The sequence below is a fragment of the Mytilus trossulus genome, chromosome 4 (assembly GCF_036588685.1).
Source record: "Mytilus trossulus isolate FHL-02 chromosome 4, PNRI_Mtr1.1.1.hap1, whole genome shotgun sequence".
In the NCBI taxonomy this organism is placed as follows: domain Eukaryota; kingdom Metazoa; phylum Mollusca; class Bivalvia; order Mytilida; family Mytilidae; genus Mytilus; species Mytilus trossulus.
Window position 1 is genome coordinate 4,471,067 of NC_086376.1, and position 22,116 is coordinate 4,493,182.

Below are 22,116 nucleotides of genomic sequence, written 5' to 3' on the forward strand. Positions count from 1 at the left end.
TGTTACTGTAATGGAATAAAAAATATTGTAATGCATAATTATTTGTTAGAACATGTTATATTTTCATCCACCGAAATTGATTGTGCGTATTTTCCATATTTGTTTCACTATTCCCCCTTTTTCTATATATTCCCCTGTTACTATTCAATTGCTCTTCCTTTTAGAAGTCTAATGGCTATTTTTTTTTCAAATAGTAGATGAATAAGATGCAAGTGACAGCAATACAAAAAGACTTTTCCATGTCAACACACACACAATGGTTTGACGGATGGCATATCTTTTACTTACACTGGTGTTGAAGTCCTTGTTCTGTCATTCACTTGGAATTCAATCATTTTAACTATGTCCTGTTCCATCTTAAACAAATAATAAAAAAGTAATTAAAAAAGGGAACAAATATGAAAGAAAAATAAAATCTTATTTGTCTGTGCAAAATCGGTTACATACAACCCTTAACATTTACACTATAAGTCCTACATTTTACTCTATTCTCTGCAAGGAAATAATTATTCTACAAATACAAACCATCAAGTATGTAACCAGTACCAAAATCTGTCATACATTTTTCAGTGGTTACCGTAGTTCATTAAAATTGAAGTTTTCATACCATACCTCTCTTTATATAGTAAAGTGCTTATCAATTACAATTTTTATTGAAGTTCCATAGATCAATAAATTGGTATTTTTGTGTCTGTTTTGTGTTATAATAAATATTGCATTTTTACCTTTTTGACAGAAGATCTTATCCTCGACTCCTGTTCCAAAAGATCTTGGTACTTTTGTTCCGTCCTTTTTGCTTGCTTTAATGTTTATTGAAGGTGTTTCTGAACCTTATTCATAGCTATTCGTGTTGCGCGTTCTTCATGTGCATTTAAATGCTCTCCGATGTAATCATTTATCTTCTTTGAAGTATCCATCTTGTATGTAACTTTTCTGTCGGCAAGCCAACACACCTGGAATCGTATTTAATTCACATTTTAGAAATAAGAAATTCTCAGAACAATTAACTGTGCGTATTGTTATGCTTTTACTTTTCTACATTGGCTAGAGGTATAGGGGGAGAGTTGAGATCTCACAAACATGTTTAACCCCGCCGCATTTTTGCGCCTGTCCCAAGTCAGGAGCCTCTGGCCTTTGTTAGACCGTCTTTGTTAGTCTTGTATTATCTTAATTTTAGTTTTGTTGTGTACAATTTGGAAATAAGTATGGAGTTCATTATCACTGAACTAGTATATATTTGTTTAGGGGCCAGCTGACTGAGGACGCCTCCGGGTGCGGGAATTTCTCGCTACATTGAAGAACTGTTGGTGACCTTCTGCGGTTGTTTTTTCTATGGTCGGGTTGTTGTCTCTTTGACACATTCCCCATTTCCATTCTCAATTTTATTAAATAATAGTAATATCTGAAGCATTTGTTATAATTTATCATACATTTTTACAAGAATATTTTTCAGAGGTCGAGTCGGTTGATGAAAGTTCAGGTTCCTTTCTCAGATTCTTTTGACTTCTGTCCTTATTAAAAATTGTTTTTTTGTGAGTGGGGTTGGGTGTTCGATCTTCCAATTAAGTCCTTTAACTAGAACTGTTTAAAGGATTGCATTTGACAATCCATTGTCTCTTCAATTTCATTTTACTAATTTTTCTTATGATTTTTATCTCACATTATTTATTGGTTCTTGTTTTCTGGGGGGATCTGATGTGAATTGAAATTATTACCTTTTGCTGATCCTGCAATTTCTTGTAAATTTGATTGTGTTTTTTAATCTCCTTTTCCATTTCTTTAATTTTCTTTTCGCATTGCTTGACAGTCTTCTTGTCAAACCTAAAGTAAAGAATGTTAGAACAATTTTTATAACATGATTTAACGAAATTGTTGATTTCCATCTTTCCATCATTTTTTCCAAATTACCTAACCATTTAAATAGAAATAAGGGGGGGGGGGGGGGCTGATATAGTTTCCCATGAGACAATTATCCAACAAAGTTCCGAAATGAAGTGGATGTCAGCAACTATAGGCAACAGCAAGGCCTTCAACATTGAGAAAAACGATACCATACCGTATGGTCGGCTATCAAAAGCCCCAACATGAAAATAGGAAATAATTAAATTGAGAAAACTAACGGCCTAATTGAAAACAAACCAATTAATTGTATGGTGGAAAGGTTATATATATAAACTATCAGGCCCTCACGAAAACAAAAGACTTACAGCTCACAAACTGAAATTATTCATTAACTTAACTAGTGAATTCTTAAAAATACTTACATTCCATCGAAAACATAACCTATTCCGTACATTCTTGGAATATATATGGTCATTACGACATCTGTAGCCTCCATTTCTTTTATTTTTCTCTGCGAAATGTTGCTGAATCTCTGCGTGTATTTCTTTTCACGTCGTAGTGAAGGAAAGAAGAGAATGATGGGAAGGGCCGACGTCACAATAAAGACGTCTTCCAGTTGGACGTTAACACAACAATAAGAACGACGTTGAAAAGGCTGTTTTCATCCATAATTCCAGGCTTGATAGAATAACTATCCTTCTGTCAAACCAAACTAATGGTACATTACAAGTTGCTAAATATAAAAATAAAGATATGAAGTGTGAATGGCAATATAACTACTATCCACCAGTGTTTTAATTGATATAAATATAAAAAGATGTGGCATAAATGCCAATGAGACAATCTCAACCAGAGGCCAATACAATGACATAGAAATTGACAACTATAAGATACCAAACAGCCTTCAATCATGAGCAAAACATATATTGCATAGTCCGCTAATTATGGCTTCTAAATGAAAAATGAACTTGATTTTATTATAAGCAATATTAAACAATCATAAGGCCTTCGTGGTGGTTATTGAACAAAAATGTTAACGAAATACCAACACGACAAAGCGTTGATTGTATATATGGGATTTTGTAATGAAATTTAACTTTACGAAACATCCGTTGGTTAGCTTGCCTGCATATCTTTAACTGTAGGAACTAAAATACAACGATATTTAACAGCAAACGTTTTTTTAATAAGGTGACTAATAATTGGCTCTATAGACAAATTGATACAGGTTATTATTATAATTCTTTTTTGGCAAACAAGATTTTATAGAAAATTTAATGTGTCAAAGGCTACAACAATCAGTTTTTATAAACAAAAAATCCCCGAGTCCAAAACAGGATGATTGTTACGGAAGCGTATTAGGGACATAGTAAAAATAAAATTGGCAGTGAACTTTTTTTTCAAAGACGATATTTTGTCTCCTCAAATCTCGAAATTTTGTCTTACTATAATTTTGACTTTCTAAAATCTTGAAATTTCGACTTTTTGAAAAGTCGAAATTTTGACTTTTTCATTACTCGAAATTTCGACTTTATAAAAAGTCAAAATTTCTACTTTAAACTAAAAATTTCGACACTTTTAAAACTTGAAATTTCGACTCTTTTAAAACTTGAAATTTCGACTTTGAACTAAAAAGTTCATCTTTTAAAATCTCGATTTTTTTTAAAAGTTAAAATTTTGACTTTTTCTAAATACTTAGATGTTAGTATTCAAACACAGTTTATAATTACAATTTTAGAAGGAGTAGACATGGAGGCAAATTAGTAAAGTGTCATCCACACATTTTTGGCAATTAATATTCAGAAATTGGTTTTGTTCTTAAATTAAGATGCGGATTAGCATTTAATATTGAAGAGTTTCATTCGGAAAGAACATTCATGTTGACAGAAAAAAATTGTTTTCCCATATTCCAAGTTTTAGTTTCCAAGACACTGTCATAGGATCGTCAGATTTGATGAAATTTAGCATCACAGTTTCAAAGGCATGTTTGGTTTCCCAATAGCAAGTCACTGACTTTGCCTGGTTTAAAAATTTCGAGTTAAAGACAAAATTTTGTGTTTGAAAGAAGTCGAAATTTCGACTTTAGAAAAAGTAGAAATTTCGAGTTTTAACAAAGTCGAAATTTTGAGTTTGAAGTCGAAATTATGACTTTTTATAAATTCAAAATTTCGAATTCTAGATGAGTCAAAATTGCGACTTTTTGAAAAGCCGTAATTTCAAGATTTTAGAAAGTCATAATTTCAAGATCAGAAAAGTTAAAATTTCGAGTTAAAGTCGAAATTTTAAGATCTGAAATGTCAAAACTTCGACTTTGAAAAAAGTTCTCTGCCAATTTTATTTTTTTCTATGTCCATAAGACGCTTCCGTACTACTCCATAATAATTTTTAATCCAGTCCTAAAATATTCACATTTTTAGGTCAGAAATGTACTCCATTGTAAAAAAAAACCAGTTCGGACACATGTTTATTTCATATCCCCATCTATGTCGTCCATGACCACCATATGATCGCTCCCACAAAACAATGCAAAAGTTAGGACGGAATTGTTTGTCCAATATGTACCCAATTCAGAGGGAAACAACAGTATAATAAGATATAAATTTTCAACTAGTGTTTTACACAATACTTTTGCACCTGCATGCATGAAACATTCTGTATTGCTAAAAAAAGACAAAATTTTGAAAATATTATTTTCATTTTTCTTATTCTGTACTGCGTATATTCATTTTTTGTATATAACTTTGCAAATTTATATCAAGAAAAATAAATATCTGTAAAGGTGCTTTCACAGTTGAATGTGGACAGAGTGACATCAGCATTGCATGACAACTTTTTATTGACAATAAACTTTGTAACTCAATTGTGTTAACATAAAATAATTAGAAAAGAACTACAGATGACAAAACCTATGCTTTTATCTTTTTGTTTCTCCAGAAAATAAACAATCAATAAAGTATTTTTTATTTTATATTGCAGTTTACTTTCATTGGTTCATATTTAAACAGATACATGTAGAAACGGTAAAAGTACATACTTGTTACAATGTCCTTGAAGACCGTGTGATCCTACAAACAAGTTATATAAGAATGCATATTTTATTTGTTTATTTACAATTAAGAATCGAGATATCTCTTTGAAATAAAAATCATATCGACGATCTACAAAGAATAAATATCGTAAATTTTGTATGAAAACATGACACTTTTGTGATGAATTCTACCATGTTGTGCAGTTTAACAGTCGCCAGCTCCATAAACTTGTCACTTTTCTGCGCAGGTCAGCCTTTGTGGTTATGTCACACGCCTAGATAACATAGTATAAAATCAACGACACGCAAGATGATGCTACAGTCCCATATTGTCTGCATTGCTAAGAAGTCTAAGGTAATTTTAAAGGTGTATATTGTTTAATTGTAATATGAGGCAGGCATTACGTGTAAATGGGGACGAAGTCTGTATGAATTATTTTTTTGTAACTTAAATATTTAAAAAAAAAAAAGAAACGGAAATACCGTAACGTTTCCGATTTTGGAATTTAATATGAAAAAGAAATTGTCAACGTTTTAAAAAAAAGATCATTCATTTTCTTAAATATTGTGAAAATATGTTTTTTTGGTAATTTTACGAAAAAAGAAATTTTGAAGTAGCGCACCTGACTATTGTTATATTTGTTATTTTCGTCATATTAATTTCATTCAATATTGCATATATTTTGGTATAATCTGTAAACTTTTGTATAAAGAAAAAGTCACTGTTTAATATATGTTTTTCCTTCATTATTTTCAGTCATCATTATGATTTTGGTTGTCACCCTCATTTTCGCCAGTGCAGCTGGAGTTTTGGCAAGCGGGAAAGGAGGTATAATTTGTTTGTTCAGTAGTGTCTGGTAGTAACTGGTGTCTTTCATATGTTAATATATTAGTATAGATTGATGGGGTTCAATTATATATATATATTTTTTGATTAATTACGTCTTTTTCAATAGAGTATGTATGTCCTTTAAATTATGTAGAACTTAGGTAGACCAGTGGACTTCTTTTTAACAAAAGGCGTTCAAATTTTTTTTTTTTAGAAAAAGACATTTGTTTTTTGAATTCCAAACATGAAAAAAATTGGGAGGCCATTATAAAATTTATAGGAGATGTAAAAATAATAAGTAATTATGAAACGTTATCAAATAGCACTAAACAATAGATTGACGTTATAACAATTGTAAGGAAATGCATATCTTAGTCAATCCTTCATAATGATCCTAACATAAATATATATAATTTACCTCATCGAATCTTCATAATTGTTCTTTTACACCATTTTCTATCCAATATTTCCATACGTATATCTGTGAAAGTACTTTTATTCGTGGGGTATCAATTTTCGTGGTTTTCGTGGATGACTTTATCCACGAATTTAAGTGTCCAGCGAAATAAAACAACCATTGTCCAAATCAAGACATGAAAAGATCCCCATGAAGGTTTGACTGCTGATATGATCTACAGAATATATTGAATAACGTCAAATCTGAGAATACTTTAATAGCACTCACAGCACTACAACTGCATGCAGGAGTATACCCATTTAATCTTTAAAATAACCTAAACTGTACAACTTTTGATCTTTTAATTCTCATAAAAAAAAAATTTCGAAAAAAGTGAGATTTCCGTTCTTGATATGCTAGTATGATAAAGTGTTCATTTTATATCTTCATAGTTCTCGTACATATTGAAAATAATAATGTCATGCTGGGCTTGATTTTGAGAAGAATTATTTGACAATTTAAGATACATTTATGATACTGATTTCTTTAGGTGACATATTTATGGCCTTATTAACACCTTTGATGGTTCTTAATCTGTTGATCACTTTATCTTGGTAGTCTCAACTTGGGATAATTGGTGTTGTCACTACGATTTACACATAGGGTTAATGTTTACTCTTCAATTTCCTTCAATTCAGACTATTTGTAACCTTCGTTTCTAAAGGCTTTAATCATGTTGATATTACATTTTTTTTTAAACTAAAATCCACGAATTTAAATACCCACGAACATGTAAATATTGCTCAAACCACGAAAATTGATACCCACGAATTAAAGTACTTTCACAGTATTTTAATAAATTAAGTCTTTTTAAAATTTAATTGAAACTTGCTTGAATATTTGTTAAAACGAATCACAACATTCTGAAAGAGACGTCAAAGGGGATTTGATTTACATCATTAAATTGCACTATCACGAAAATTCACATTTTCTATGAAACATTGTCATATCATTCAATTCTTGAAATTAAGATAAATGCAGATTAATTTGGAATAAGGAAGCAGACTTAAGGAATATGACATCATAACACATTTTTTAAATTGGTTATGATTTGTGAATTTCAACTGAAAAATGCCATGGAACGAATTGTTTTTGCAGGAATTAGTTCTGGTGTAAGTGGTGCCATATCTGGTTTCCCAAGTGGATTTCTTAGTAATGTTGGAATTGTAGATGGGAGATTCGGTGTTGGTTCAAATGGACAAAGATTAGCTGCAGCATTAGGTGGAACTGTCGCAGGAACTGCAGCCGGACTAGCATCTGCTCTTAGTGGAGGATTAGCTTCATCTCTTGGCGGAGCAGGAGGATTTTCTGGAACAGTGGGAGGCAATTTCAGAGGCCGATTTGGACCTGGTGTGAGTGCAACTGGTCCAGGTTTGAGTGGATTTGGTACTGGTGTGAGTGGATTTGGTCCGGGTTCGAGTGCATCTAGCTCCGATATTAGTGGAACTGGCCAAGCAGTCAGTGGGCTATTCACAAGTGGATTTGGTCCTCGTACTAGCGGATTTGTCACCGGACGAGATGACACAACCAGTAGAGCAGGTTTCATCAACATAAGTTACCAGGCATACATCGGATTGATCTCTTATATTTCCGCCCTCGAAAGAACCCTTGCTTTTAATACAGGTGCAAGAATCGGATTTGGAGGAAGCCAGTCTGGAAGTGGATTCTCAGGGATAGTATCTGGACCAGGAGGTCAAGGTACTATATCAACTTTCGGTCCAAGTAGCTTTGGAAGTAGTCCTAGTGGCGATCTGTCAATAAACCGCCCTGCAGGCCAAATTGTTGCATCTTTCCAACCAAGAGGCTTTGTAAGCAGTCCAAGTGGCGATCTGCCAGTTAGCCGCCCTTCAGGCCAAACTGTTGCATCTTTCCATCCAAGTGGCTTTGTCAGCAGTCCAAGTAGCGATCTGTCAGTGAGCCGCCCTTCAGGCCAAATTTTTGCATCTTTCCAACCAAGAGGATTTGTCAGCAGTTCAATTGGTGATCTGTCAGTTAGCCGCCCTGCAGGCCAAATTGTTGCATCTTTCCAACCAAATGGCTTTGTCAGCAGTCCAAGTGGCGATCTGTCAGTAAGCCGCCCTTCAGGCCGACTTGTTGCATCTTTCCAACCAAGTGGCTTTGATATTAGTCCAAGTGGCGATTTGTCAGTAGGTGGTCCTGCAGGTCAAGTTAATGTACCTATCCAGTCAACAGGTTTTGCTGGTAGAACAAGTGATTCTACCTCAGCAAGTTTGCAGGGGAGTTTTGGAACAGATGGCTCTAGGACATTTGGACCAGTTTGGAGATTTGGAGTGAATGGTGTCAGAGGTGTTGCAGGTAGGTTTACATTTACCTGTTTAGAAAAAGAAAATTGGTAAAACTTTTAAAACAAAGACGTGCTCATATTTTATTTCAACACTATCATGGTACACACACGTTCATTTACCTAATAAACTTGTTGTCTCATTCAATATCTTCCTAATCATATATAACACTTGGTTTTTTTTTTGCAAATTCGAATTTTTGTATCATAATAAGATAAAATTGTAAAAGAATATATTGTGGACTAATCTATTGTTGAGGATACCCATAGAATAACAAATGTTTGATGCATTTCGTGTGGTGTAGTCAACTTTAAGTAACATACATTATTTGTGTTAATAAGGTCTGTTGACAAAACATTAGTTCCCACTAAAAAGATGTACTCTCATTTCAACTAAAATCAATATAAATCAAAGCAATATTACCAAGTAACTGAATGACCGATTTATTTCAAATAAATACAAGAAGATGTAAAAATGTCAAGTTTTATTGTGTATTTGGCCATGAAATTGTTTGGGCTCATTTTTATTTTTTGCTGAGGTGAACACAAGGAAAAATTTTATGGAAGAGTTTGCTATGTATTCTTACAAAATATTAATAGTAAACTATGCTGTCGTGTTAAACACATCACAAAAAAATTAAAAATATCTACATCTTATGGTATTTATTTAATAAAAATAACCCAAAACGTTACTTTGTAATATTGAGATCTTTTTAGTAAGAATTCACTTTTACCTGACTGTATATTTCCCCCCGATTTCAGTACCATTTATAGTTCGCATTGTAATTTACTGCTGACCATATTATAATTCACATGTTGGTGTTCAACTTCATAACTAAAAAATAAAGGATGCAAACAATTTTGTTTTTTGAACATTGTGTCTACTCCAATTGTTTTTTTTTTTCAAACATGAGATATGCTTTTGACCAAAGTATTGATCTTTTTCTGTTTTGAGCAAATGCAGTTAAATCTTATATAATTTTTAGATCGTAGCGGAGTTAGAATTACAAGCGGAAGAGGAGTTCCAACCACAGACGGAAGTGGATTCAGTGTCACAGACGGAAGTGGAGTCAGAGTTACAGACGGAAGTGGAGTCAGAATCACAGACGGAAGTGGATTTAGAACCACAGACGGAAGAGGATTCAGAATCACAGGAAGAAGTGGAGTCAGAACCACAGACGGAAGTGGATTTAGAATCACTCACGGAAGTGGAGTTGGAATAACAGGGAGAAGTGGATTAAGAGTTAAATCTGGTGGAAGTATGTATAATTTTATAATATTTTAATGACAAGGAAATAATATGCAAAGAATGTAACAAAAAACAAATGTTTTTTTTTTACTTTGTTTTCGAAGTTCAAAATCTATTCATTTTAAATTCATGTAATGTATAATTAAGAAATTAGAATATCTCTGTAGCATGAGTTCGAATACCCGGCCAGGGAGGAAAAAAAATAGCTTCTGCGAATTTACAGACCTAACATTTTGGGCTTATATTTAGACGAATTATTAAGAGATAAGTAGATACAAAATAAAGGCAATAGTAGTATGTATACCGCTGTTCGAAATTCATAAATCTATAGAGAAAAAACAAATCCGAGTTACAAACTAAAACTGAGGGAAACGCATCAAATATAAGAGAACTACGACACAACAGAAACGCAACATTAAAATGTAACACACACAGAAACGGACTATAATATAACAATTGCAATTTTCCTGACTTGGTACAGGGTTGGTTCTTGGGCTTTGACATTAATACAAACCAAGCAACTTGATAACCGTATTTGTTGTAAAATTAATTTACCAAAGAATTGAACAAAATTCTTCAAATATTCCCTATGTTAACATGGATAAGTTTTAGCGAGAAGACAACACAAAAGAAAAGCAGGTCCCATCCGTCAACGTGAAAAGTCGGGAAAAGCAAACCAGAATTCAACAAAACAATGCACCGCGCATACAATTGAACAAAACGAATCACTAAAAATAATACCAATGACGGATTAAATGAACGCGACAAATTAACCTGTTTTGTAATATATTTCCATCAAAGAAGACATCGGACAAATTCACAAATACACTTCCAGTTAACAGTTTTAATTTGTATTTTACGCTTAAATATATCAAAATGAAAATTGGAATTGATTAAGTTATAACATTAACTTTTAAAGTTTGTAATTGAATACTTTTTAAGCTCATTTAAGACAGCATATATAATTATGGTTTTATTTGACTTTTCAGGTACCTATTAAACCCTTTTGCGAGATGTTTATCTGAAAGAAATGTCACTTTTTGCTTGTGATCTCCATTTACTTGTATCATAGTTAATTCAGTCAATAAAGAGCTTTATATTTCATAACTCAGTGTTAACTTATTTTTATTTGTTGATAAACATTAACGTCATATCTGTTCTATGAATATTATGCTATCAAATACTGTTTAGATTTCAACCAGATAAAACACATTACTGGTCTTATGACGGCCTAGTTTTCGTCTCTGATATTGAAATTTTGAAAAAATAACAATATCAAAAACGAACAATGTTAGAAAATAAAACCAAGAGATGCAATACACGAAGGGGATAAACATCATACTTATGCAAATGACATGTTCATATACCCTCGGCATCTACAGTATTGTAAGAAGTCAATGCCATAAATGAACCCGATAGGTTGCCAAGTAGTATATCTTGATGGATACTCGGTTCATTGTGGTCAACCTACTCGAAATTTACCATCGTAGTCATGAAACTATTTTAGTAAATACACATAGAACCCATTAACTGAACCACCATTTGTATGTATTTAAGAAATTCATTATGCAATGTGTGTTACCCCTTATTAATTGAAATCCCACTATTGCAAAACTTACTGAAAATCCTCACCTTTTGTAAATTGTCAACCTTAATATTATTCTCAATTATATAACGGTTGCATCACAAGAAACGACTGTGTATACTGTTATTCATAAATAAGATTTAATGCATAATTTTCTGCATAAGGAAACGCATGTACAAAGTAAGGAATTTGACAACTGTTTCCCTTTTGTTTGATGTATTTGAGCCTTTGATTTTGCCTTTTGACAATTGCGTTTCCGCTTGAGTTTTTCCTTTGAGTCCGGAATTTTATTTTTATTTGTATTCGAGCTGATGAGTCTCTTGCGGACAAAACATTTGTTTTGTGCAAATACAACTTTTCAATCCTAGTATCTATGATGTGTTTATTTTTCAATGTTCAAATCGTACTCCTTTAATTTAATTTCAGAATAATGGGTTGAAAAAAGTATCTATTATTGGTCATATTTTCACATGAGGATGTGTATTTCTGTTCTCTTTGTCAGCATTTAACAGAATTGCATATGAAATTTATTGCCGAAATGCGTATCTTGTGCACAATAAAAGGTGTATGAAGGAAATAAAGTAATTCATTTCTTGTGCGTTGTCATACGCATGAACATTTTCCCAATGTACTTTAGGCAAATACTAATGGTAATGTCTTGTGAACATATCTACTTTTCATAACTTCCTTTCCTTAAATAGATACTAGTGTCACAGCATACGGAGGTAATTGCAAAAGAAAAATCCAATTTATCTATAGATAAGTTTCATGCAGCAGTGATACAATGTTTTCTATTTGTTTCCTAAAAAGATTTAAGACAATTTTATCCGGCTGCTAAACAACTGTGTGTGTGTGTCACTGTGTGTGCATATGCCTGAAGTTGTATTTTCTGATGTATGTTGTAAAACTTTCAGTTGGTATCAAAATATTTTCATTTGGAAAAGCATCTCCGTCAAACATTTTATGTTTATGCTTTATGAATAAAAGAACATAACAAGCTTTCACAGTAGGAAATTTAAAGGAAAAAAATTGCAGATTTGTACTTATATAAAAAAACAAAAAATAAAAAAAATGGTTTAAGTGTGAACTAATTTGTAGCATCGATGAAGGTGAAGCAATTCAGAAAATGAGGCTTACTTTCATGCATTATTCCAACAGATATGTAGTTATACATGTAATAACAAAAGATGTGTTTATGCGACAACAGTATTTGGATTTAGATTTGGAAAATGAAAAAGTTTGACAGAATATGGCAAAATTGGAATATGAAAAAATAAAGAAAAAAATATACTGGAGTTTTCAAAATTTTAAACCAAGACAGAAATTATTCAGGCACAGGAAAGGGAAATTCATATGCTGCAGAAAGACACAAATATACACAAAAAGTAATATTACAAAAATACTGAACTCTGAGGAAAATTCAAAATGGAAAGTCCCTAATCAAATGATAAAACACCTCAAACGAATGGAAGACACCTCCCATATTCCTGACTTGGTACAGCAATTATTACAGTACAGTTGTAAAGTACAATAAAAAAATGTGGACAAGTTTATATCTAACAGACTTCAACTTTTCGCACTTAAACGAACAGAAACTACTGATGATAAAACCGATTTTATAAACCAATTAGAAAAAAATCCCCATTCTTTAATTGGCATTGCAGAATAACACATTTGGAAAAAGGAGCAGGAATGGAATGGCAATTTTTTTAAGACTTGTCTAACCTGAGTTTTGATATCCATTTCTATGTACATATTTGACATCTCACCAATTTGTTTCTTTGGTGATTTTTCAATGAATAACAGTTAGTAAAAACAAACTTAAAGGCTATAATTACTTTCACGTTCGGATCTTACAAAAGCATTTTTACCTGCTATTATAATTTTAAGTTGAAAAACTAAAAGAAGGTGATGGCTACAGTACCTATAATCTATACTTCAAAACCATCACGTAAAATATTTGTAAAATTGATACAGAATATTATCAACAGGTATTTATATCTTCGGACGAAATTATTTTAGAAAAAGAACGAGACGTTCTTTGAAATAACACTGGTTCAATAACTTTCTGCTCAGACACTTAGTTACAGCTGCTATCACTTGATTTCCGAAATTGGAAATGTATATTCCATATGCAGGTGAAGTTGGTATATACTGCTAAGGTGGGAAAAAATAGAATTTCAAAATTGAAATCGTCTCGTTTGTTATTGATTCTGATACTGAGATGTCGATAATGTAACATTCTAGGTTAAATCAGAAAAGTTTTGATTGTTAATGAAAAAATTATCATCAATATATAGGAATGTGAATTTACATGATCCGGGTTCTCTAGAAAAAAACTCGACTCATATGCAAATAAAAAGTTGTCTGTATGGAGAGGCGCATTGAAATTTTGTACCTCAATTTTGTTGTCAACAACGAATATTGATAATTTTCCCATGAAAATTCTAAACTTTTTTGATGTGTCTCATTAATATATATTTATATTCCTGAACAAGAGATTTTAGAATCATGAATACGGCTTCTCTAATCTCAATTTACGACACATTTCTCAATTTGACAACAGCAGACATTTAATTACTAAAATCTGTAACAAACGAGACAATTTCAAAGTTAATACTTTAAATTTCGTCACCTTATGCGCACCATTTAATTTTCACTCGTATATGGAGTATACAATTCTCAACTCATACAATATAAAAAGTAAAATCACAAAAATATCATACAATATAAAAAGTAAAATCACAAAAAAACTGAACTCCGAAGAAAATTAAAAAAAAAAGGCCCTTGAATGATATTACAGCTCCAGACTTCAAAAAACGTCGTTATTGTCTGGACAAAACATTAATGGGACAGGGTTTTGTCAAAGAACGTCTTGTCTTTTCCCTCAAAAAGTTATTTGGCAAGTACAAATAGCTAGTTGATAAATATGCAAAATCTACTTCATAAATAATACACCATGGTTCTGAATTGTTCTGACATTGTGTTTTATTTTATTTACTTTACAGGTTTTTCTTTATTTGCTTTAGTACTAATATGTTCCACCTCGTCGTATGACCCGTGATGTGACCCTGTATGCTAGCATCTAACTATAATTCTAGTAGTAGTTTGGTTTCGGGCGTTCCTGATGTGGTTGGGTTCGGAGGAAAAATTCGGACACATGCCGTTATTTTGGTGTGTTGTTTTGTCGTCATTTTGTTTGAATTTGTATTTATATCTAGCTTATTTGTACTCTATCAGAAAATGGACTTCACCCTTTTTAAGTACCTTAGAGTTTTGTACTAAAGTTAGAAAATCGAATATATACATGGTTGTTTGACAGGAAACAGAGAATTGTATACAACTCTTTTGATAAAATGAAATCAAATATATTCAAATTAATAGAAAATTATTTGGGTTTTAACATTTTTTGACACTGCGCATTCGCGTTTAAGTTATTTCAACTACTTGGTTTAACATTTGCTGGTGTAATCTGATTTCAAGGAAGTTCTAATCAGCTGTCGTATGTGATTCTAATCTGATTTTTTTTAATGTTTTAGTGCTCTTCTAATTATTTCTGATCCCCATTGTAAGGGGTCTTTAAAAAATCACAAAAAAAAAAGAAAATGAAAATAGACCAATACCATTAACTTGCGTGTTTTCATAATCTCTGAAAAAGGAAACGCAGATTCTGCTCTATCTGTGACAACCGTCGTATTGTAACAACATACTTTACTGATTCATAAATTATCAGTCAATACTTTTCGAATAAAAAAAAAAAGGTTCCTACTCCAGTTGCAAAATTGAATTTTAATACATTTTGTCGGTCCCTTTTGGTAAAAAAAAAAAAAAGGTAACAGTAGTTTTCCCGCTGTTCGTTCGACGTTTTTCTAACGTTTTCAAATACTAATAATTGGATTTGTGTGCTTCAACCATGACTTTAAAGAGTCATATCAAGATTTTCGTGTGTTTTTCTATTCGTTGTTTTAACATTATCACAGATACCATCAGAGGTCATAGGTGTTGTACTTTATACGGAAATACATTTTGAAAAATGCATGTAAATGTATATTATTTGTGGATACAACCATATCTATTTACATCTAACAGTCTAACCATTGTAACAAATTTCATAAAGATTGATACTTTAAAAATAAAACATAAGATAATGATAGAACATATATAACAAGAACAGAAAAAAGATCATAGTTCAGCTAAATACCTAAAGATAAATATGTTATTTAATTTATTTTCAAATGTCATATATTACAATTGCACCATACTTTGACATATCGAATATTAATTATATATAAGTTTTAATATGATAACAAAGACAAAATCTTAAACATTGTGTTTTTTGATGGGAACCTTCATTTCGATATTCTCTAATTTTCGTCTACTCTTTACCTTTAAATACAATGACTAGTCTGTACCTGATAACTGTATTCTGGATATTGCACGTTTCTGTATTAGATTATTTTGATCCTACATTCTTTAATATATGAAGTAAATCATTAAATTTTAGCACCCCATTTTTTTCTATTCTTAATGTTTCAGCCCTTTATTCTTATTTTGTTAACTTTCTTGGACTTTTGTTTTTTTAACTGGCTCTAAGTATGTGCTACCATTTACATCAAGTAACTAAAGCTTATTAGAAAGTATGCATTATGGTATTTGTAAAAAAAAAAGAATTGATCTTTATAATCTAAAACATGAAAAGTGTTGATACGAAAGAATTATGTCACCAACACACCTCTGAAGACCGTACCGTACGTTTACACTCTCTCGGCAAACGCATTCATACCACTCTGATAATTTAGTATCATTACTTTACTTTTTTATATAAGTTGGGGAAGGGCATCGGTAGCCGAGAAGTCTAAGTATTTAGCATTAACCTTTCATCGATCATTCGTGCAAGGGCTGTTCAACCAGTCAAGGTCATTAAACACTTTCTCATCCCGTCATCGCTGAGGTTGAGATACTGAATTTCATACGTAGCATGTGCGTGTAAATCTTAGTCCTATAAAACAAGAAGATGTGGTATGGTTGCTAAACTATGGACTACCAGAGATACTTTTATTAAACGATGAAATGAATATTCATGTGCTAAAATAAGATTATAGCTTGTTGTGTTCGGTGTGAGCCAAGGCTCCGTGTTGAAGGCCGTACTTTAACCTATAATGGTTTAATTTTTAAATTGTTATTTGGATGGAGAGTTGTCTCATTGGCACTCACACCACATCTTCCTATATCTATTGAAAGCACGTATGGTGACTTATAATTGTTAACTTCTACAATGTACGCCATTTAGTCACAAGTGAAGACTTGCTCCCTTGGCAATTATACCGTATCTAAATATTATTATGTTTCAGAATGTGTAAGCAGTAAATCAATTACATTAGGAATCCTCATTAATTTAAACATTTTCGAATATTTTAACAATTAGTTCTTACATAAAATGTGAATGTCTCACCAAAATCGTTACATTTGAGTTTCCCAAATAACGAAAATATTAATATATCTTTTGAAAATAAAAATGTTATAGATTAACAAACAAATTCATAGTAAATTAGAAAAGGAAAACTCTTTCACCAAAAAATGATCATAGATGCCTGGTGCAGTAACCTTGCCAAAAACGATAGATAAAAATATTTCGACACAGTTTACGCTAACATAATTATTTTGACCGTTGGAAAAAAAGAAATATTTTCATGTCCATTTTATAAGTATTTTTTGTTAAATATTACATAGAATTAATTATTGTTTTATGGATATTCATGACTTACATACATCCTTTCAGTTGTTTTTTATGTAGTGGTCAAACATGTTGATATTGACGCTTGAGTTTATATTCTGATACTTAAAAAAAAAACTAAACATATTGTTTGTCACTTTTCAAATATATTAAAAATCTCCAAAAGCGGAAAAACATCGCTAAGTGACACATTTTTTTATATTTAAAAGTCGTTAACATATTTTGGCCTCCCTTTCATAAATCAGAAAACATTTTCTTACATGACATCGAATTAGTGAATTTATCTAAATGACATATTTTCAAGGTTCAATTAGAAAAATGTTGACTTACCTCGTAACAATAAGGTATACATATAAAATCTTGATTCCTATATATTTCTTTATTTGTTATTTGTTTAATAAACTTTTGTGATACAGTTTTATTCTAGATGCCTCTTTTATTTTTTTTTTCGATATAAAATCAAATCATTAAAATCATTATGTTTATTTTACCTCTAACCAAATCGTTGACTACAATGTGGTTTTTAGTTAGAAATACTACTATAATAGTATCTAAATAAGGCTCACAACCGACATCCTTGTCTAATTCCATTCATTACCGAAACTGTTATTTTTTTAAATGAAATATTGGTAGAAAAAACATCAGAATTAATCTAAAATAATCTCTTAAATGTGTACGACTACGTCAAAAGCTATACATTTGTCATCAGTAAAGTATAATTAGAAACTTTGTAAAAGACAGTATCCCCAACGAAAAACATGACTGTTAAAATATAGAATATAAAAGAAAATAAGACAGAATTATTAAAGCGTATAGTTGATATAAGTTTATACATTTAAAAATTTCTTTGCTGATCATGACTAATAAAGGAATAATTTATTGCACATAAAATCTAGGAAAAGACTTTTAATACGACCACATTACGTAATAGTTTATTTGACCCTATGTTAAAATTTGCGGGTAAACTTTTTTTAATGTTTGATATCAAAGAATGATTCTGATAAATATTTTATCAATAAAAATTATCTTGTAAACGTAGGTAAATATACAACATTTTGTTTTAACATCACGTTAAACACGAACAATAAAACAAACAATTTACATCTAGGAGTCAGTGTTCGGGTGATCGTTTGTGGTCAGCATAAACAACGGAAAGCACGTACGATCGCTCGTATAAATACCAATTTTCTCCCGACTATTTTCACACTCCGCTGTCACAGTCCCAGTAAAAGCTTAAAGAAACTCAGGTAATACAAATATTTACTAGTATTATATTTAAGCAAAATCATGTTGATGTTGATTTTTTACAATTGATGGTTTACTTTATATACACTGTAAAATCATAGTTTTATTTAATTAACTCAAAGTAATACAATTCGTTTCTAAAGGTTGACCAAATACATTTTTGTTGATTATTTTTTTTACGTTAGATGGTAAAAAAGTTTGCTGTAAAAAAATATTTTATTCTTCTTAAAATATATAATATTATTTAAAAAGTGTATCTGAGAAAGTTTCCTTAAAGATCAGTTCTAATTTCTTTAAAGTTCGTATTTTCTTCTGATTCATAATGTACTTGAGGATTTTGATAGCCAATAACGTTTCAAAATGTTTTACACTCAAAATGTAGACTTAAAAAAATGCGGATCAAGTACAGTATAAATAAACCTAACGAAAAAATCGTGTTTAGCCAAAATGGTAGAGGCAATATCAATTGAAATCAAAGTATAGAGATAATGGAGTTAAACATCATTTAAAAATATTTATGTGTAGGTCTTACTGTATTGAAACATAACGTTTTTCTTATATGCTTAACAAAATTACTATCATGTGACGAAGTTAAATTTTTGCATTGGCAGTTGAAAATAAAATAACAAGAAAGAAAAGTGTTTCTACCTTGACAAATCAAATTAAAGTATTTGTTGAACCTCGGTAAAAAAAAAGTGTACTTCATAATGTTGATACAAATGTGTATTTCTATAATATAAAGTAAAAAAGCTTATTCTTAAGCAAATATCATAAATATGATAACCACCTTTTTAAATTAGCGATACAAGTATTCAGCTTATATTTTTTTTTATTTGAACGGAATTTGATATCGATTTTCAATATTTTGATAATACTTCAAGAGAAATTTCAAAATAGTATTCTTAGTAATGGTAAAAATAACAATTATGTGTTCTTTCCTCCATCCTAACAGCTTAGATTATTTTAGTGTTTTTCCTTTTTTTCAGGCAAAATGAATACTTTGATTACTTGTGTTGTTCTGCTAGTTGCCAGTTCCTGTACTCATGCCGGTGGCAAGTTCGGCGGTGGTGGTGGTGGAGGTAAGCAAGTTATCTCCCTTACTCAAGATAAAGATTTTCTAAAATAATGATAACAAAATCAATTAACACAGTGTACCCTTTTTAAAAGAATTTGATTTAATTTTGAGTGGCTAGTATGGTGTAGTATACAATGATGTTTTCGCAACCTAGAACTCAGGATATTTTTAGATCAGACAAATTATTTCAAAACTTGTTTTTCATTTCTCGACTTTCCGATTCGAATATCGCTTTTACTGAATTTGTTAAATTATGAACAAAAGCAAAACACGTGCTTTATAACTTGATTATAGAGACTATACTATTCAATAATGATTAGAACTTTATCTCTTAAAAATGACTTTCCGAAAAGATGTTTGACTTTGGTTTCACTATGGATGTATTAGATTGCTATTCTATGATTATCGATGATTATTTAAAAAAAAACAATATCCAAAACTTTCAAAAATGCTATTGTTTTATCGCGTTTTTCTATCATACTCAGCATGCAACCATTTTTGTTTTTAATTATTGCATTTCAATTATTATTTCGTAGAAGTTTGTTATATTTTTCTTCATTTTTCCATTAAATATTTTTATCTAATGTTTTTTGGTTCAAAATGAATTTTTAATACTCAATTCAAATTTCATGACACACAGTCGTCGAATCTTGCATGATCCTTTTCAACTGTCGTAAAATTCAGTCATGTTTTATGGAAGTTCTAGCAGATTTTGTCCTTCATAATTTTTTAATTGCATATTTAATTCCTTCAATAGATTAAGAATTAAACACTTATAATTTGACATTTCAGGAGGTGGCTCCCTCAGCGGATCTCTACAAGGATCTCTAGCTGGAAGTTTAGGTGGTGGACTCGGAGGTGGTCTCGGAGGTGGTCTCGGAGGTGGTCTCGGAGGAGGAATCGGTGGTGGAATCGGTGGTGGAATCGGAGGTGGTATCGGCGGAGGTTTTGGCGGCAGTGGAGTTTCTGGATCTCTAAGCGGTTCTCTAAGTGGAAACTTGGGCGGTGGCGTCGGAGGTGGATTTATTGGCGGTGGTGGTGCCGGCGGATCTATTACCCTCAGCTTCAGTGCCTACCTCAGATTGATGTACTATGTATCAGCTCTTCAACAAGCTGTTGCAGCAAGTAGTGTAAGCGCTAGCCTATCCGGTGGCTTGACTGGTGGATTTGGTGGTGCAATTGGAGGTGGATTAGGTGGTGGTCTAGGCGGAGGTATCGGTGGAATCGGTGGTGGTTTCGGTGGAATTGGTGGTGGTTTCGGTGGAATCGGTGGTGGTTCCGGATCTGGATCTGGATTTGCTGGAAGATTCGGTGGTGGATTTGCTGGTTCTGTTGGTGGATCTGGAATCGGAGGTGGTTTCGGTTCAGGCTCCGGATTTGCTGGTAGATTCGGCGGTGGATTTGCTGGACGTGTTGGAGGTTTAGGAGGTCTTGGCGGAGCAGGGGGCATTGGTGGACTTTCAGGAGGACTCTCTGGTGGACTAAGTGGTGGCCTTTCTGGTGGTCTAGGTGGTGGTCTTGGAGGAGGTGCTGGATCTAGCATTATGGGTAAATATTTTAAAAACTAATGTTCCATGATAGAAAATAAAAACACAGTACATCGTCATGACCATTATGTAAACAATTTTAATGCATTAAGTAATAAAAAGAACAAGTGGAAAATTTCAAATATGATTGCAGTACTCAACACGATTGTGAAGGATTTCTTTTTCTCTCAAGAAACCATAGACATTTCCTTGTAAAGATAACCAACTACACCAATATAAACACTAAAGAAAGAGTAGAACAAAATACACTTCTATTTCAGGAACTCTCGGTGGAAGTTTGAATGCTGGAATCAGCGGCGGAGCTGGTGGCATCGGAGGTGGAAAAGGTGGTAAGTAATTTTGTAATTATTTTTTTTAACGATAACAAATATTTTATTCAATCATTTCCTGATATATAAATACCTAAGTAGCCCAGGTTAATTTTGTAATTGATTCAAGATTGTTTTGAAGTAACTTGTACTTCTCTCACATTAAGGGAAAATAAATAAGCTTTGTACCTTTATATGTATTACTTTTAAAGATAATTTAACACCATTTATTTAAAACACGGAACAGGCTTGCCGATGTTGTATTTGTTAATTTTATTTCGTACATGTATATAAGAAGATATCGATAAATGACTAAATTATAAAACCCTTTGTCTTCAAATGATTTCAAAATATGACTTTGGTTTTTTTTACGCTTGAAGGTAAATCAAAATTGTATGTGATATTAGTACATAAAGTTGATGTTTGTGTATAATTTTGCATTTTAATAACAAATATTTCTCTTCTTCTTTTACAGCAAGTTATTATTAAATGACAGATATATAGTATTGGACGCCCAACGTTGATGAACAAACATGATCTTTCCGTTTTTTCTGGTGTGGTGATTTTTTTTTTGTATATAGAATAAATAATTGCATCCCAAATATCATCTTTTTTTCTTTAATTCACAAACAGTGTATGTAATAAAAAAAAAGGAGATGAAGCATGATCTACAATGTAACAACTACTCAAATGATAGAACAAATGACGTACCCTTTTAAAAGAATTTGATATAAACAACTATAAGTCACCGTTCTTCAAAATGTAACAAAACCCATATCGTATATAGATATAGGAAGATTTGGTGTGAGTGCCAATGAGACAACTCTCCATCCAAGTAACAATTTGAAAAGTAAAAAGCTTGCTATAAAATATTGCCATTCAAACAAGCAAACAGGCAAACCAACTGCCTGATCG

General features: G+C 31.8%; 3 protein-coding genes across 3 annotated transcripts; 2 read left to right on the forward strand and 1 right to left on the reverse strand.

Annotated features, from left to right (window-relative positions):
• Nucleotides 1-273: 273 nt before the first annotated feature.
• Nucleotides 274-2,393, reverse strand: LOC134713689 (uncharacterized). The gene is made up of 4 exons (XM_063574978.1): nucleotides 2,265-2,393; nucleotides 1,716-1,821; nucleotides 726-953; nucleotides 274-356 (listed from the first exon to the last, which is right to left on the reverse strand). The coding sequence occupies exons 1-3, from the start codon at nucleotides 2,336-2,338 to the stop codon at nucleotides 810-812; spliced, it is 324 nt and encodes a 107-aa protein (XP_063431048.1). The 5' UTR covers nucleotides 2,339-2,393; the 3' UTR covers nucleotides 274-356; nucleotides 726-809.
• A 3,238-nt stretch (nucleotides 2,394-5,631) lies between these two features.
• LOC134713690 (glycine, alanine and asparagine-rich protein-like) lies at nucleotides 5,632-10,802 on the forward strand. The gene is made up of 4 exons (XM_063574979.1): nucleotides 5,632-5,699; nucleotides 7,255-8,472; nucleotides 9,445-9,717; nucleotides 10,697-10,802. Exons 1-4 carry the CDS (start codon nucleotides 5,636-5,638, stop codon nucleotides 10,705-10,707), a joined length of 1,566 nt encoding a protein of 521 aa, XP_063431049.1. The 5' UTR covers nucleotides 5,632-5,635; the 3' UTR covers nucleotides 10,708-10,802.
• A 7,426-nt stretch (nucleotides 10,803-18,228) lies between these two features.
• Nucleotides 18,229-21,803, forward strand: LOC134713691 (uncharacterized). Its single transcript, XM_063574980.1, has 5 exons — nucleotides 18,229-18,273; nucleotides 19,258-19,350; nucleotides 20,139-20,894; nucleotides 21,154-21,222; nucleotides 21,677-21,803. Exons 2-5 carry the CDS (start codon nucleotides 19,263-19,265, stop codon nucleotides 21,688-21,690), a joined length of 927 nt encoding a protein of 308 aa, XP_063431050.1. The 5' UTR covers nucleotides 18,229-18,273; nucleotides 19,258-19,262; the 3' UTR covers nucleotides 21,691-21,803.
• Nucleotides 21,804-22,116: the final 313 nt, after the last annotated feature.